The sequence below is a fragment of the Corylus avellana genome, chromosome 1 (assembly GCF_965113065.1).
Source record: "Corylus avellana chromosome 1, dhCorAvel1.hap1.2, whole genome shotgun sequence".
Lineage (NCBI taxonomy): Eukaryota > Viridiplantae > Streptophyta > Magnoliopsida > Fagales > Betulaceae > Corylus > Corylus avellana.
This window is the reverse complement of record NC_142490.1, coordinates 12,365,962-12,382,652: the sequence shown is the minus strand read 5'-3', so window position 1 is coordinate 12,382,652 and position 16,691 is coordinate 12,365,962. Positions and strand designations below refer to the sequence as shown.

The window sequence follows — 16,691 nt, the reverse complement described above, 5'->3', positions numbered from 1 at the left end:
TTTCAAAACTTAAACACATCACATCTTACTTTTTATTATAAGTTAAAATAGGTGTGTGAAAATACATACTAAAGGTTATACACCAGTAAATTACTGAACATGTATTTTTTTTTTTTTTTTTTAAATGTACCAAACATCTACTTAACGAAAAGTATAAAAGAAAAAAAAAAATAGCAAGAATGACACTTGAATTATGATGATCAAAATATTAATAAAAAATTAGTAGGAAACTTTGATATTGTTGATGTATACTTATTATATTGTAATGCAAATAAAACCCATAAAGTTCTAATAATTTCAGAAAAAATACAGAGTAAAATAAACAAAATCTTTTCTCTTCTTTTTAATACAAAATAAAACACACATTTCACTCAATATTTAATGCAATCAAATAAATTTCTCAAAAAATGCTAGAAAATTAGAGTAAATAACAAAAAAAAAAAAAAATCTGATAAAATATTCAAATGAATTAAAACAAAAAATCTTATTGGTGTCATACCTATTGCATTTCAATACAATGAAACTTTTTCTTCAAAAAAAAAAAATATATATATATATATATATATACAATGAAACTTTCTAGAGAAACAAACATAAAAATAATTAATTTACAGTAGTGAAAAATTTATACATAGATACACAAAGATAAATCCAAAAATGATATGATAAGCGTTCTACAAAAATGAAGAAGAAGCATTTTGGAAGGAAAATTCTTTTTGGTTACCTCTACAAAAATGAAGAAGTATCTATGTATCCATTTATACATAGATACCCTAGCATTTAACTCGTGTTATGCACAGGGTTCTTTATTATATTTGATTTTAAAACTTAAACGCATCTTCATTTTTTTTTTTATTATTAATTATAGGCTAAAATAGTCATGTTAAAAAATCAATCATTACTCTTTCAATAAAAAGATCACACACTAAAGGTTATATTTAAATACAAATAAAATTCACATAATTCTTAACATTTGAGAAAAAAAAATTATGAATACAAAATAAAAAAATAAAAAAAATAAAATCTTTCAATCAAAATTTAATGCAATCAAATAAATCATCTATCTTATTTCAATACAAATAAAACATATATAATTCCAAATATTAAAAAAAAAAAATGCAAAATAATATTGCTTTCAAAAGTAGAGAAAAAAAAAAAAAAGAAAAGAAAAACTTAGAAATATGCTTGAAAATCCAAGTAAATTACACAAAAAAAAAAAAAATCCATGAACATTCAAATGAATTAAAACATAAGACCTTTAATTTTAGTTTAATTTATATAAATTAGAATATTTTAAAGCATTGTTGGTTTGAAAAAAAAAAAAAAAAAAAAAAAGTTAAGAAGAATAATTACCTCCAAGTTGAATTTTTAGGACAATAGATTATGTTTTTGTTAATGTTGGAGAGTGGAGAAAGAGAAAGATAGAGATGGAGAGAAAAAAAAATGAGTGATATTAATGTTGAAGAATGGAGGGAGAGAGATTATTTTTTTTTTTGAAATTAAGAGAGAGAGAGAGAGAGAGAGCGAAATGTTGAATGAGAGTGAAAGACTTTGAGAGAAAAAAGAGAGAGACGATTATAGAGAGGAAAAAAAAAGGAGAGAGAGAGAGAGAGAGAGACGTTGAGAGAGAGGAAAAAAAGAAAGAATAAAAATATGAACCGTTCAATTTTTAACTGTTCAATTTTTAAAATAATGAGTTAAAAAATCGGTTTAGTCTTTAAAAAAAAATTGATCTTTCAATCAAGATTTAATGCAATCAAATAAATCATCTATCTTATTTTAATACAAATAAAACCTATATAATTCCGAATATTAAAATTAAAAAAAAAATACTTGGAAATCCGAGTAAATTACACAAAAAAAAATTAAAAAATTAAAAATCAATAAACATTCAAATGAATTAAAACATAAGACCTTTAATTTTAGTTTAATTTATATAAATTAGAATATGTTAAAACATTGTTGGTCTGGGAAAAAAAAAAAAAGTTAAGAAGAATAATTACCTCAAAGTCGAATTTGTAGGCCAATAAATTATGTTTTTGTTAATGTTGGAGAGTGGAGAAAGAGAAAGATAGAGATGGAGAGAAAAAAAAAAGAAAAAAAGAGGAGAGATATTAATATTGGAGAGTAGAGGGAGAGAGATTTTTTCTTTTTTTTTTTGAAATTAAGAGAGAGAGAGATGTTGAATGAGAGTGAAAGACTTGGAGAGAAAAAAGAGAGAGAGAGACGTGGAGAGAGAGGAAAAAAAGGAGAGAGAGAGAGATGTGGAATGAGAGTGAATGACTTGGAGAGAAGAAGAAAAAAAGAAAGAGAGAGAGAGAGACGTTGAGAGAAAGGAAAAAAAGAGAGATAGAAAGAGAACAAAAATATGAACCGTTTAATTTTTAACTGTTCAGTTTTTAAAATAATGAATTAAAAAATCGGTTTAGTCTTTAAAAAAAAGTGGTCTTTCAATCAAGATTTAATGTAATCAAATAAATCATCTATCTTATTTCAATACAAATAAAACCTATATAATTCCGAATATTAAAAAAAAAAAAAATCAAAATAATATTGCTTTCAAAAGTAGAGAAAAAAAAAAAAAACTTAAAAATATGCTTGAAAATCTGAGTAAATTACACCCAAAAAAAAAATCCACAAACATGCAAATGAATTAAAACATAAGACCTTAATTTTAGTTTAATTTATATAAATTAGAATATGTGAAAACATTGTTGGTCTGGTAAAAAAAAAAATAGAGAGAGGTTGAGAGAGAGGAAAAAAAGAGAAAGAACAAAAATATGAACCGTTCAATTTTTAACTGTTCACTTTTTAAAATAATGAGTTAAAAAATCGGCTTAGTCTTTAAAAAAAATTGATCTTTCTTTTTTTCTTTTTTTCTTTTTTTGAAAGAAAAAAAAAATTGATCTTTCAATCAAGATTTAATGCAATCAAATAAATCATCCATCTTACTTCATACAAATAAAACCTATATAATTCCGAATTTAAAAAAAAAAAAAAAAAAAAAAAAAAAAAAAAAAACCTTAAAAATATACTTGAAAATCTGAGTAAATTACACACACAAAAATAAATCTACAAACATTCAAATGAATTAAAACATAAGACCTTTAATTTTAGTTTAATTTATATAAATTAGAATATGTTAAAACATTGTTGGTCTGAAAAAAAAAAAAAAAAAAAAAAAAAAAAAAAGTTAAGAAGAATAACTACCTCCAAGTTGAATTTTTAGGCCAATAGATTATGTTTTTGTTAATGTTAGAGAGTGGAGAAAGAGAAAGATAGAGATGGGGAGAAAAAAGAGTAGAGATATTAATGTTGGAGAGTGGAGGGAGAGAGATTTTTTTTTTTTTTTTTTGAATTAGGAGAGAGAGATGTTGAATAAGAGTGAAATACTTGGAGAGAAAAAAGAGAGAGACTTGGAGAGAGAGGACAAAAAAAGGAGAGAGAGAGAGAGAGAGAGAGAGAGATGTGGAATGAGAGTGAATGACTTGGAAAAAAAAAAGAAAAAAGAGAGAGAGAGACATTGAGAGAGAGGAAAAAAAAGAGAGATAGAGAGAACAAAAATATGAACCGTTCAATTTTTAACTGTTCACTTTTTAAAATAATGAGTTAAAAAATCGGTTTAGTCTTTAAAAAAAATTGGTTCACGTCACATGTCGCGATTTGAAGGCACTTCAAAAGAAGGCTTCAGCTATTATATATGATATATGATATGCTTTGTATTATTTGTTTCCTTATTTGATTTAGACATTGATAATACTTAATTCAATGTGAATAAATAATATATAAATTAGTATAAAATTTAAGGGAAAAAAAAATGGAAGAACATAACCACTTTTTTTTTTTTTTCAATCATCCTTCACATTTATAAAAGTAAAAGAAACTAATTTTAATTCATACAGGAAAACAAATTAAGACGAAAAAAATCTACTCAATGAACATTGACATAATTAAAATAAATAAATAAATAAAAATAAATAAATAAAAAAACATCATACATCGTACCATAAATAATGATAGGAAACTCTTTCACTATCATTTCTCTTAATTCAATGTGAAATTTACAAAAGAAAATTAATCAATTTGAATAAATAATATATAAATTAGTATGAAATTTAAGGGATAACAATGGAAGAACATAACCTAAAGATAAAAAAACTAAAAATAAAATTTTAATATAATTAAAATAATTGTCTTTTTCTACTATATACGTTTCCCAATTCCTATCAAAACCTTGAAAACCAATGTCGTCCATTAATTAAGCATGTAAATAGATAAACAAATTACTCAATGAACAACAACACAAACTAAAAAATTATCAACAAAAAAATAACGATAAGAAACTCTATCACTATTATATCCTGAATTCAATGTAAATTTTAGAAAAAAAAAAAAGTAATCATTTGAATAAAAAATAATATAAAAATTATAAAAAAAACAGAAAAAAGGAAAAAAAAACAAAAAACAAAAACAAAAATGGAAGAACATGAGCACCGAAAATAAAGATAAAAAACGAAAAAAAATGAAAATACTAATATAATTGAAAATGACTATTCTAGCAAAAAATAGAAAAGAAAGAAAAGAAAAGAACTGTAGTATAATTTTTCATTGAGAAATAACAATTGAAAAATTCAAAAGAACTTTTCTAGCAAAATAAATAAATAAATAAAAGAATTGTACCATAATTTTTCATTAAGAAACAACGATTGGAAACTCTCTCTCGTCTTTATCCTGAATAGAGTGTGAAATTGACAAAGGAACATTGAGATATAAATAGAAAGCAAGATAAGAGAAAGGAAAAAGAAACGGAGAGAGAAATAGAGAATTTGAGAACATTTTGTTTTCTTCATTGAGAAATCAATTAAATGCATTCCAAATAAAATTCCTACATTTTAATTGTCTCACATTGAGATATAAAGAGAAAGCAAGAGAAGATAAAAAAGAAAAATAAAGAGAGAAAGAGAGAGTTTGAGAACATTTTGTTTTCTTCATTAAGACAATTAAATATATTACAAATAAAACTCATAAGTTTTAATGGTCTCACATTGAGATATAAACAGAAAGCAAGAGAAGATATAAAAAAATTAAATAAAGAGAGACAAAGAGAGAATTTGAAAACCTTTTGTTTTCTTCATTAAGACAATTCAATATATTACGAATAAAACCCCTATGTTTTAATTGTCTCATTAAAAAGCTAACATCTAAACGTTTACTTAACTCTTTAAAACGCCATGTGTTGCAATTCTAGGCACTCTCTAATAAGACCAGTTCACTAACAAAAAAATATGGGTTCAGGACACGTGTCACAATTCTACACACTCTTTAAGCCAAAACTCGGCTTATATATATAGCACATCCAAAAAAAACATTTAAAAACAGTACTTTCAAAGAGAGAGAGTTGAGTTCATATGGAGCTCACATGTTTCTGGTATTCAAGGATGCGAGGGAGACGAAGCAATTGGCCCTCTCCTTTTTTTTTTGAATTTTTTTTCTTTATTATGGTATATAAATAGTTAAATTCATATATTTTGGCTAAGAGTAATTCTAGATGACCTATTTGTGTCATACTAAGAATGATATGGCTATTAAAATCACTCTTTGATCAAAACTTAAAAATGATCAATCACAAGCTCAATGGTGATTTTCATAACCACATCATTCTTAGTAGGACACAAGTAGGTTTCCTAGAATTATTCTTTGGTAGTCCCCAAGGGGTAACTCATTCGGCTATGTAATGCGCCTCATGAAGCGCAGGTCACTAGTTTGAATTCTCCCTCCCCATTCCTTTGTGTGGACATGTCAAAAAAAAAAAAAAAGTATTACTCTTTGGCCAAATAATTAAGCTTAGCCCCTTCCCATAAAAAAAATAAATAAATAATAAAGGCCCTTGGCTTTATTATAACAAAAATCATTGTATACCCAAATCTATTATGAGTAACAATCTAAATCTGTCATTACAAAAATTTGGCACGATGAGAAATAGCCTCCAAGAGCAACATAAAAGAGTTTTAAAAGCAGTAAGAGCTGTTGTGATGTTATAAATATTGGTTTTTATTTACCTATTAATTTTTTTGACCATTTGACAATAAAATCCATTCATGAGTTTTTATTATGAAAAAATTAGATATATGGTTGTTGGGGAATAAAAAACTTTTACAACCTATTTTTTTTAAGTGCTGGTTTTAATGTTTTTTACCGTTGGTTTTTACAATAAAAACCATTTGTCTTCAATGTAGAAGCTTTGTTGACCGTTTGATTTTGTTTGTTGACCGTTTGATTTTTTGTTGACCGTTTGTCTTAAATACATGGATTATATGGCTGTTGTTTTTTGACCATACACAAATTTCATGATAATGAGTTTTAAAAGAAAAAAGATTCCCCATGTCTATATAAGCATGTGTTTAACTTTGACAAAAAATTATCAAAAAATATTACTTTTAGTAAGATTTCATTTTCATGCTCCAAAAATTTTTTTTGTTACCAAAGAGAAAAATAGAGTTATTTGCTACTCAATTTTTTCATCCTCTTCAATTTGAGAAAGGGTTGTTCATTTGATCTTCGTTACTTGAAAGTGCATTCTTAACGAAGGTAGACGCTATAGTCTAATCCTGGGAGGTTGCGTGTCAAGAGATCCGATCGCACCGAGTTATACACTCCGGGAGGCACGAAATCAACCTTTAAGGACAACGCTCTTGCGTGATTCTATAGCTTTGTGAAATTTTTCCTTGCTCTATTTTTTATTTATTGTATTCTATTTATTTTATTGTTAATTGTTTGGATTAATATTATTTAGCATCAATAAGAATTTTTACACCACCCATTTAATTTTACAACAAGAGCAACAACATATGCTTGTAACAAAATTGAAGATGAGTTTCTCACTGATTCTTTGATGTTATACATCGAAAGAGAAATTGCTGTGAAATTTAATTAGATGATTTTCGAGATCTAAATAATGTTGGATTCCATTTTGATAGGTGTTTAAGTTAAAAATTGAAATATATTAAGAAACAAGTTTTTCTTTTCTTTTCTTTTCTTTTGTTTTTTTTTTATGTTAACACTGAATGGATAGTAATTTTATTTTTTATATATTAATGTAATCCATTGTTAATATATTTCTCATCTATGCTTTTATCCCTTTCAATAAAAAATTTATGGCTCCATCTTTGGATACACAAGATCTACCTGCTTGGAAAATGTTGGCCCCACAACTCCCCTCTCTAAAGCTAACGGAATTTCAATGTTATTTGAACATACTAATAACAAGAAGAAAAATGCTATATTTCTTTAAAAAAATTTAAAAAAAATTAAAAAATTTGGTTGTAAAATAATGTATTATCATTCCATGTGATCTATTGATTAAAAAAAAAAAAAATTGGTGTCCTGAATGTAATCAGAATAATCTTCCATCCAAATTTGTTCTGATTAGTTAATGGGCTATCGAATTTGCTTCTTGTTTTATTTGCTCCACGTTCCAAAATTGCAAACTATTTAGCACAATTTTGGCATCTTCAATCAGTTGTCCTTGGGTCTTTTCTCCTCAAAGCATTCACTACTTCCAATGCATCTCCTTCGAGTATCACATGTTGTAGCCCTTGATCTCTTATAAATTATGCCATTGTCCAAGCTCCCCAAACTTCAGCCACTGTATGTCTGTTCAAAATATACTATTTTGTAGATCACAATGAGGGGGTCCTTTACCACACCCAATGGGGGGTTGACCTTTCCAAATTCACATTATCATGATAATGCTCTCGAGGCTTAGTGATATTTTTTCAAAGTCTTTTTGTACATCTTAGAACACTAGCAGCAACTTTCCTAAATCTCATCTATATGTGATCGGTCTCAATCAAGAAGGAAATGTTGTAGTTAGTCTTTTTAATATATTTTATGATCATAAAGATTTCACTCACAAAAATAATGACAAGCTTCTCAATAAAGACAATGAAGAGACAATTCATACCTTAGGAGAGTTCGAGATAATAATTTCACATGCAATGCATTGAAGACAACATGTTAGAAGATATATAGGTAGATTGGAGATGATCAGTTGTAACCATTTATAATTGTAGTAAAAATTGTATGGCCGTATAGTAGCTATAAATATCAATACAATTATCCCACAAGATTCATGGGGAGCAATATGTAGTTCTCAAATCTCACAAGCCTAGCCCGAGGCCTCCCAAAAAAACTGCCTCGGTGAGAAGAGAAGAGCATGGATAACCTCCAAAGAATTCCCTTCCTTCAGAATAGGGAAACTTCTAAAAAATGCTACCCTAAATTTAGGGTAAGGTCAACCCTGAATACGACCCGATTTTTTTAACAAATCCTTTACAGTACTATTTGTTTCTTGTAATTCCTAATTGGCTCAAAAAAAAAAAAAAAAAAAAAAAATCCTTTACATTACCCACCAAAACAAAATCTTTATCATGCCTTGAAATCAATCCATCCAGAATGCATTGATGAGAGACATCCTATTTAGCATTTTGATTTTTCTCAGTATTTTTTTAACATTCTCAACTATGTGACATGTTCATTATTTCACCTTTATATCAATCTTAATTAACAAGGAAAAAAATTCAAGAATAAATTAAGTATGATAAGTCAATTGAAAATGCTAAATAGCATTTCTCAAAAGGATTGACTTAAAATATAATAATTTGAATTAGTAAATTGCTTATGTAAAATACAAAGGAGGAAAAAAAATGGCTTTAAAAATTTTCAGACGGATGCAATTAGAACTGGGCAACAGTAAATGTTTCTCACTTTAAATTTTTATTAATTTCATAAAATATAGAAACATGTGGAAAATATATCAAATGACTAAGAGGCTGTTTGGGAGTGCGTTTGAGGATCTTAAAAGTACTTTTAACACTCAAAAAGCCCGTTTGACAAAAAAATGTCTCGTTTGGTAAAAAAATTAAAAGCTCTTTTAGGGTCCAAAAAGCTTAAAAATTGCCAAAACGCACTTTTGGCAAAAGTTTAAAAATAAAGCTTTTGCCCAAAAGCTCTTTTTGACTTAAAAGCTCTATTTCTCAAACTCAAACAAGCTCTAATTAGATAGTAGGCCAATCGTGGCTGATTTCAAGTCTTCATACAGCTTTATAAACGATTTAAATACATATGAAGAATTTCGCTAAGTTCTCCTAAACTTTCATTGCATTTGTAATTACTCTCCTGAATTTCACGAACTTTCAATTTAACGTATTTAGGTTTAAAAAGTTTGCAATATCATGCCCTACCGTTGGGGTTTTGGGTTAAAGTATATATATATCATCTTCTAATAATCTTGTCAATATTAACAATGAGCAGAAAGATCACTCAAGTTATCTTTCCTTGGTAAGAGAAATGCTATTTTTTCATTTCCCAAACATCTCTCTCTCTTTCAATATATATATATATATATATATATATATGTATATATATAGATCACTTGAGTGATCTTTCTGCTCATTGTTATATATATATATATATATATATATATATATATATATATATATATATAGATCACTTGAGTGATCTTTCTGCTCATTGTTAATATTGACAAGATTATTAGAAGATGATCGACTGATTAAAGGCTTCCAATCTCGCAACATGAGAAGAACCCATCGAGCACAACATACAAATAACTAAAATTCTCTCTCTTCCCTTTTCCTCCTCTCCCACTTTGAATAAAAAATAAAAAACTAAAATTCTCTCTCATCAACTGAGGCTCAATACGCCAATTATTTAATTTGAAATTGAGGTAAACTGTAGAATTAAAATTAAAATTCACTTTCAAGTTCAAAATCTCTACTCTAATACTTTCTATATTAAATCACCACTTATAATTTGTGCTTCTAGTAAAAGATTAATTTAGTATTTAATTTATATTTTAACTCTCTCATGTGGTGTGAAAACAAAGAATTGATTGTTCTTGACTGCCAGCAAACTATTGATGGGTTTCATATGTGATTGAAGAAAAAAATACTAACATTGCTAATTGACTTGTTAAACAAGAATTGGGACTCGAAAACATGCTTTTATTAGCAATATGTGGGTGACATCCATCCTGGACATGCTATAAATTATAGAGAGCATACTACAATATTATTCTCAGTTAACAGCTAATTAGGGCTAACTAAATTACTAATGCAAACTTTCCCCTTCAAAGAAAAACCGAACACGTAAAGAAGAAATGTGAGCTTTCTAGCTAGTGCTAGGATGCAATGTGGCTTTGTCCTTTTTCTCTCTTCTTTTTTTTTTTTTTTTTTTTTTGGTAATTTGTCCTTTTTCTTTTTATTTCATATTGCAGGCCACAACTAATGCATTGAACTTCAAAGAAAAAACCAAAGTAGCTAAGAATAGATAGTAATTGGCTGGAGCCCAATATGTAGCTAAGAATTAGAACGACTCTAATACCCTAATACGAGTTCAGCTAGGGTTGTTATAACTTTTACTACAAATCATTTACAAATTAATATGATATTTACCATGTCAGTAACTAAACAATTAAATTGACCTGTCAAATTTTGTTGTTTAATTTTTCATTTATGTTGTGCCACATGTCACTCATTTGAATTGCCACCAAAGTTTGTAAAAAAAGTTGTAGTACTCCAATTGCATTTTTCCGATCACAAAAACAGTAAGTCGGGATTAATGGCAGAAAATGAGGATAGAGTGGGATCAAATTGGCAATGCTTCTTTGCAAACTCAATCTCACTATATATATATATATATATATATATATATATATATATATATATATATATATATCAAAGTGGGATTGCATTGGCAAAATCGATTTATACATATATATACGATTCATCACCTATCTCAAAAACTTAAGTTGATAGAAAAAAAATAAATTTAATCAATATATATTTCTCCATCATGTGCCCAACATATAGAGTATTTAATTTAAATAGACGATGAATTGACGAAGTCATAATTCGAACTCAGGACATCTGCATCTGATACCATGTTAAATCACCAATTATCTTAAAAACTTACACTTAAAAAAAAAATGTAAATTTAATCATTTAATCAATATTTTGACACCACGCTCTTGCTAGCTAGCATATGCATGAAAAATATTAGACTAAAACAGGAAATTGATGTTTGGAAGAATAAAGCAAATAATATTGGGATGGAGGAAAAGGAAGGTGGTCTAGACGGGGTGTATTGGTCGAAACCGTTTAAATGTAACGGCTAGTGGGCTCTCACATCTCACGAGCTTTGGGCAAACGTAAAACAAACTCTGTTGCCCTCTTCCTCCCCTCCATTACTCGTCTTTTAGACTTTATTCTCTCAATCCCTTCACGTCACCACATACCTCAAGGCTCAAGCCGCTCCCTAACTTCCAAGCCAGCCACGTCTCCTCGTCTGTTGGGGTTTGCGATTTTTTTGTATTCTTTTATATTGTTTTAAAAAATTTTAAATATCCCACCAAAAAACAAAAACAAAAACCATAAAAAAAAAAAAAAAAAAAAAAAAAAAAAATGGGGTGACTCGGAAACCACTCTTAAGGACTAAGGATAGCTCCACAACCTCCCAAGTGGTTGGGGTGGCTTGGCCACTGCTAGAAGCCTAGAAGTGGTTCAGCCATCATCTCTGGCAATTTTTTTTTTTTTTTTTTTTTCACTTTTTAAAATTTTTATTAAAAGTATTTTTCAGTTGGGTTGAAAAAAAAGTAAAAGTTGCACCAAAAATAAATTCAAAAAAAAAAAAAAGAAAAAAAAGTAAGTTTAACATCATGGCTAATTTACACCCTGAAAAACTCTAAACAAATAAATATAACAATTTATGCAGAATTAGCAGATATTTATCAAAGCAAACAATCACCAAAATATAAACAATCACACACAAGGATTTTGGTGACGAAAAAGAAACCTTTTAAAAATCGATCTAAAAGTAAAATCTGTCTGAGACAGTCAAACCCAGTAAATCACTATCAAAAGATTATCCAGAGATTACAGACACTAGGAACACTTACAACCCTTTGCAAGACTTTGGCTCTATAAGATCGACAAGCCTACAACTCGTCTTCTTGCTCACAATCTTCTTCAACGTGATTCTCCTTTATCGGACCCTTCCAATAGACTTCTCAATAAAGCTCAATGAAACTAATAATAATCCTCTAAGAGGAATAATCAGGCTCACACAGATTTTCTCTCTAAGTACAGCCTCTCACAAAACCTATGGTAGAATTTCGTTCATCTCTCTCTCTAAAAAGATGTATATATACCTCCAACAAAACCCTAGACCTAACACACTTAAAATCATGTTTTTGGGCCTAAAACTTACAAAGTGTCCGGACAGGGCCTTGCGGAGCAGAAACAGAGTTCCTGAAAATGCTGTCTGGACATGGGGAAGGCCTGTCCGGACAGGACATGCAATGGGTGAAACTGCATTCTGGAAATGATGTCCATCCTTGATCAACAGCTCTGATCGATGGGCGTTTGTAGTCCGATTGAGCTGAAATTTTGTATGGACATTCATGACACATGAATCTACATTAAGAACGGTGGAGATTGAATTCTGAGCGTTCTATATTAGTTTTTGATTCTGTGAACAGTGGTCTCTGTATTTTAGAACTGAATTAAGCCATCACAAGAATTAACACACCCCTTCTCCAATATTAAAGGTTTTTATGAATGGCTTAGCTAACCTTATGTGTATGGGATTAGTAGTCCCATGGGAATAGACTACTCCCAAGAATAGAATGTTTTTTGGTGATATATATATATATATATATATATATATATATATATATATAGAGAGAGAGAGAGAGAGAGAGAGAGAGAGAAATATAGAAGAATGAGAGAGAGTGAGAACGAAATTTAATCTCATAAGTGGGGTTTTTTGTGGCAATTTATACAATTAATTTAATGTCACATGAAAGGATTAGCTAAGCCACTCATTTTTTAGTGGCTTAGCTAACCCTATGTGTATGAGATTAGTAGTCCCATGGGAATAGACTACTCCCAAGAATAAAGTGCTACCAAACAAAACACTAGCTATACCTATTGTTAGCTAGGTCCAATCCAAAGGTCTATTCCGTAAACTAAACGGGGCCTAAAGGTTTTTATGAGTGGCTTAGTTAACCCTATGTGTATGGGATTAGTAGTCACATGGGAATAGACTACTCCCAAGAATAGAATGGTATTAAACAAATGACTAGCTATACCTAGTGTTAGCTAGGTCCAATCCAATAGTCTATTCCGTAAACCAAACGGGGCCTAAAGGTTTTTTTTTTTTTTTTCCTTCTTTTCTTCTTCCTTAACTTGTGTTTTAGAGGATTTTTTTTTTAAAAAAAAAAAATTGTAGAAAACAGACATTAGAAGCACAATTTTATTTCCTCTCCAGCAATTTATAAAGAAGAATTGCTAGCAAATATGTTTTTTGGTGATATATATATATATATATATATATATATATATATATATATATATATATATAGCAACTTATAATATAACGTGTAAGTTACTTCGGCTAGGAAAGCCCCCATTTGACAAACGGCTACTAAAAGCTTCTAGCTAGCTAGCTTGTCATGAAACTTTGATCTAGAGCCATGCCGAAGAAGCAAGAAATAAAGCTCAAAAAATGGCTATAACATTAGAGCTTCCCAGCTCATCTACCTCTAGCCCACATAGACCCTCGATCATCCAAACCTTTACATATCATATCATATATATATACCCAATATCAAGAGTTATACATAACAAGCTCTCTGTAGTGCCCTGAACCCTCACAAATTAACCAAAGCTGGTGGAGGGCTCTCTACGTACATCAACAATGGCATTCAATCATGCTGATCAGCTCTCTTTTGTTTTCGGCCTTCTTGGTATGCAGGCCAACTTTTCTTTTAGTTCATGAAATATAGTTATATACTCAATTAATGTTATTTTTTTATATTTTCTTTTTTGTTTCTCATTATATATATACAGGTACTATCGTCTCGTTCCTTGTATTTCTAGCCCCATTGTGAGTTCCCGATCTCTCCATGTATAATTTCAGCTTATATTAATGAAGCTCTCTCTCTCTCTCTCTCTCTCTATTATATATATATATATATATATATATATATATATATATATATATATATATATATATACTTTTTAATGATTTTTTTTTTTTTTTTTTGGCTTTATTTTTGCTATAGGCCAACCTTTTATAGGATATATAAGAAAAAATCAACAGAAGGCTTCGACTCGCTGCCTTATTCTGTAGCACTATTTAGTGCGACTTTAACCTTCTACTATGCCTTCCTGAAGACAAATGCACTTATGCTCATCATCATCAACTCCATTGGCTTTGCCATTGAATCCATATACCTCGTCGTCTACATGATATACACACCCGGGAGAGCTAAGGTACTCGTATTAATTAAATAATTAAATCTATCATCTTCTATCGTTTTTGGTATTTAAGTTGATATATAATATATCATCTCTTTCTCACTCTGCAGATTTATACAGCAAAGCTGCTTATCTTATTTAACATAGGGTTTCTGGGGTTGATCATACTTTCCACATCACTGATCATTCGAGAGAGTCATCTGAGGCTCACAGTTGTTGGATGGATTTGTGCCATATGTTCTGTTTGTGTTTATGCTGCTCCTCTTAGTGTCATGGTAATTAATTCTTACTCTATATATTTATATCCAAATTATTCACTATATATTTCAAGCATATATTTCTTCTTATTCTTCTTCTTGTTTTTTTTTTCTTTTTTTTTTTTTTTTTTTTTTATCAGAAGCTGGTTATAACAACAAAGAGTGTGGAATTCATGCCATTGTCACTATCATTCTCTTTGACAATCTGTGCTATAATGTGGTTCTTCTATGGGCTACTGATAAAGGATTTCTTCGTAGCGGTAAAGTTTGTGATTCCGTCAAAGCTTTAAGAATATCACCAGCAATTCTAGTTATCTTAGCTACTCAGAACACACATTTTTCTATTTTATCTATTACCATTTTAATGCAAACTTCAACATATTATTTATTTCACTCTCTACTTTTTTTAAATATTATTTTTAATGCATTTTTTATTAGCGAAGGAGAGGGAGAAAGAGACAGAAACAGAAAAAAATAAAAAAATAATAATTCAATGTGCTACACTTTCACATATAAAGTTCACTGTAGCAAAAATTTTACTTTGAAGCATATGTTGGAGGGCAAAATAGCTCATAATAGATAAATCAAATGGAAAATTTCAGAAAATCCTTCTGAACTTTCACTCGTTTTGACATTACCCCTCAAAGTTTAAAACTCTCAACTAAGAGTATCAAACTTTGAATTTAAGGAAAATTACACTTTACCTCCCAAAGTTTGGGACTATTTTTAATTCGACCTCCAATATTTCAATTTTTGCAATACACCCTCCCAAACTTCCAATTTTTTGCAATTCGACCAATGTTATCCCAAAATCTCCATATTGCTCCTAATTTTTTATTTTAAAAATAAATAAATAAATTCGGGGGTGCAAAAATGGCTAAATGCGAATTTTTTTAAAATTTTTTTTTATAAAAGATAAAAAATAAAAAATAAAAAAATTAGGAAAAATATGGGATGTTTGGAATAGAATTGATCAAATTGCAAAAAATTGAAACCTTGGGGGGTAGATTGCAAAAATTGAAATTTTAGAGGTAGAATTGAAAATCGCCCCAAACTTTGGGGGGGTAAAGTGTAATTTTCCCTTCAATTTATTTCAATCACCCTCGTCCAATAGAATTTTCCGTTAATTTTTGTCAAAATGCCCAAAATTTTGACAATATTTAACAACATATTTTAACAAAATATGGTAATCGAAAAAAATTGAAAGTTCGATATCCTTAATTAAGAGTTTTTGAACTTTGAAAAATAGTTTCAAAATGTGTAAAAGTTCAAAATGGTTTTATTAAGTCTATATCTTGTGAACCATTTAAAGCATCTACTGGAGATGCCCTTTTTATCTTACCCTTGCTTAATTATAATAAGTCGATCTATAATTAATCTGCTTATTGTTTGTCTTTCAGACACCAAACATACTAGGTTTCACATTCGGAACAGCTCAGATGATATTATACATTATTTACAAGGATTCGAAGAGACAAGTGGTGTTGCCAGAATCTATGCCACAACAGGATGTGCCAAATGGGATCCAATTGAGCTTAACAGAGATGACAATGGAGACTGTTGAGCCAAGTGAATCCAATGTGTAAGCCGAGCCGTGAGGGGATACAAATTATACAAAGACTCCATATCATACATACTATATTTTCAATTATAGCATTTATGCATCAAAACTAATTAATAGAGCCTGCCCGCAACCACGTCAACTATGGTCGGATTAAATATCTTTGTACTATGTACTATGTACTATGTATGTGATGGAAACCTACAATTGAATAATAGAAATATATTGATAATGGTAACTTTTTTCCGAGTAGGAGACTACAATAACTCTTTTCGAATAGGAGAAAACCACAAATGAATTTAATTAGAATTGAAAACAAGTCACAAGTTCTTAATAACTCTTTATTAATCGTTACTTACCGAAAAAAACAAATCTAAAGAACTACTTCTACCAAAGTTAAAAGAATACAACTTGACTAATTAATTAAAAGACTACTACTACTGCACGTTACGTTAAAAGAATATAATAAGGTAAATAATTAAGGGGAACTGGGACTCCCACACTACTACGTACTGCACTACACGTCCTTGGACT

General features: G+C 29.1%; 1 protein-coding gene across 1 annotated transcript; it reads left to right on the top strand.

Annotated features, from left to right (window-relative positions):
- The first annotated feature begins 13,727 nt into the window (after positions 1–13,727).
- LOC132169093 (bidirectional sugar transporter NEC1-like) lies at positions 13,728–16,353 on the top strand. Its single transcript, XM_059580178.2, has 6 exons — positions 13,728–13,825; positions 13,929–13,965; positions 14,144–14,354; positions 14,450–14,614; positions 14,737–14,856; positions 15,997–16,353. Exons 1-6 carry the CDS (start codon positions 13,777–13,779, stop codon positions 16,180–16,182), a joined length of 768 nt encoding a protein of 255 aa, XP_059436161.2. The 5' UTR covers positions 13,728–13,776; the 3' UTR covers positions 16,183–16,353.
- Positions 16,354–16,691: the final 338 nt, after the last annotated feature.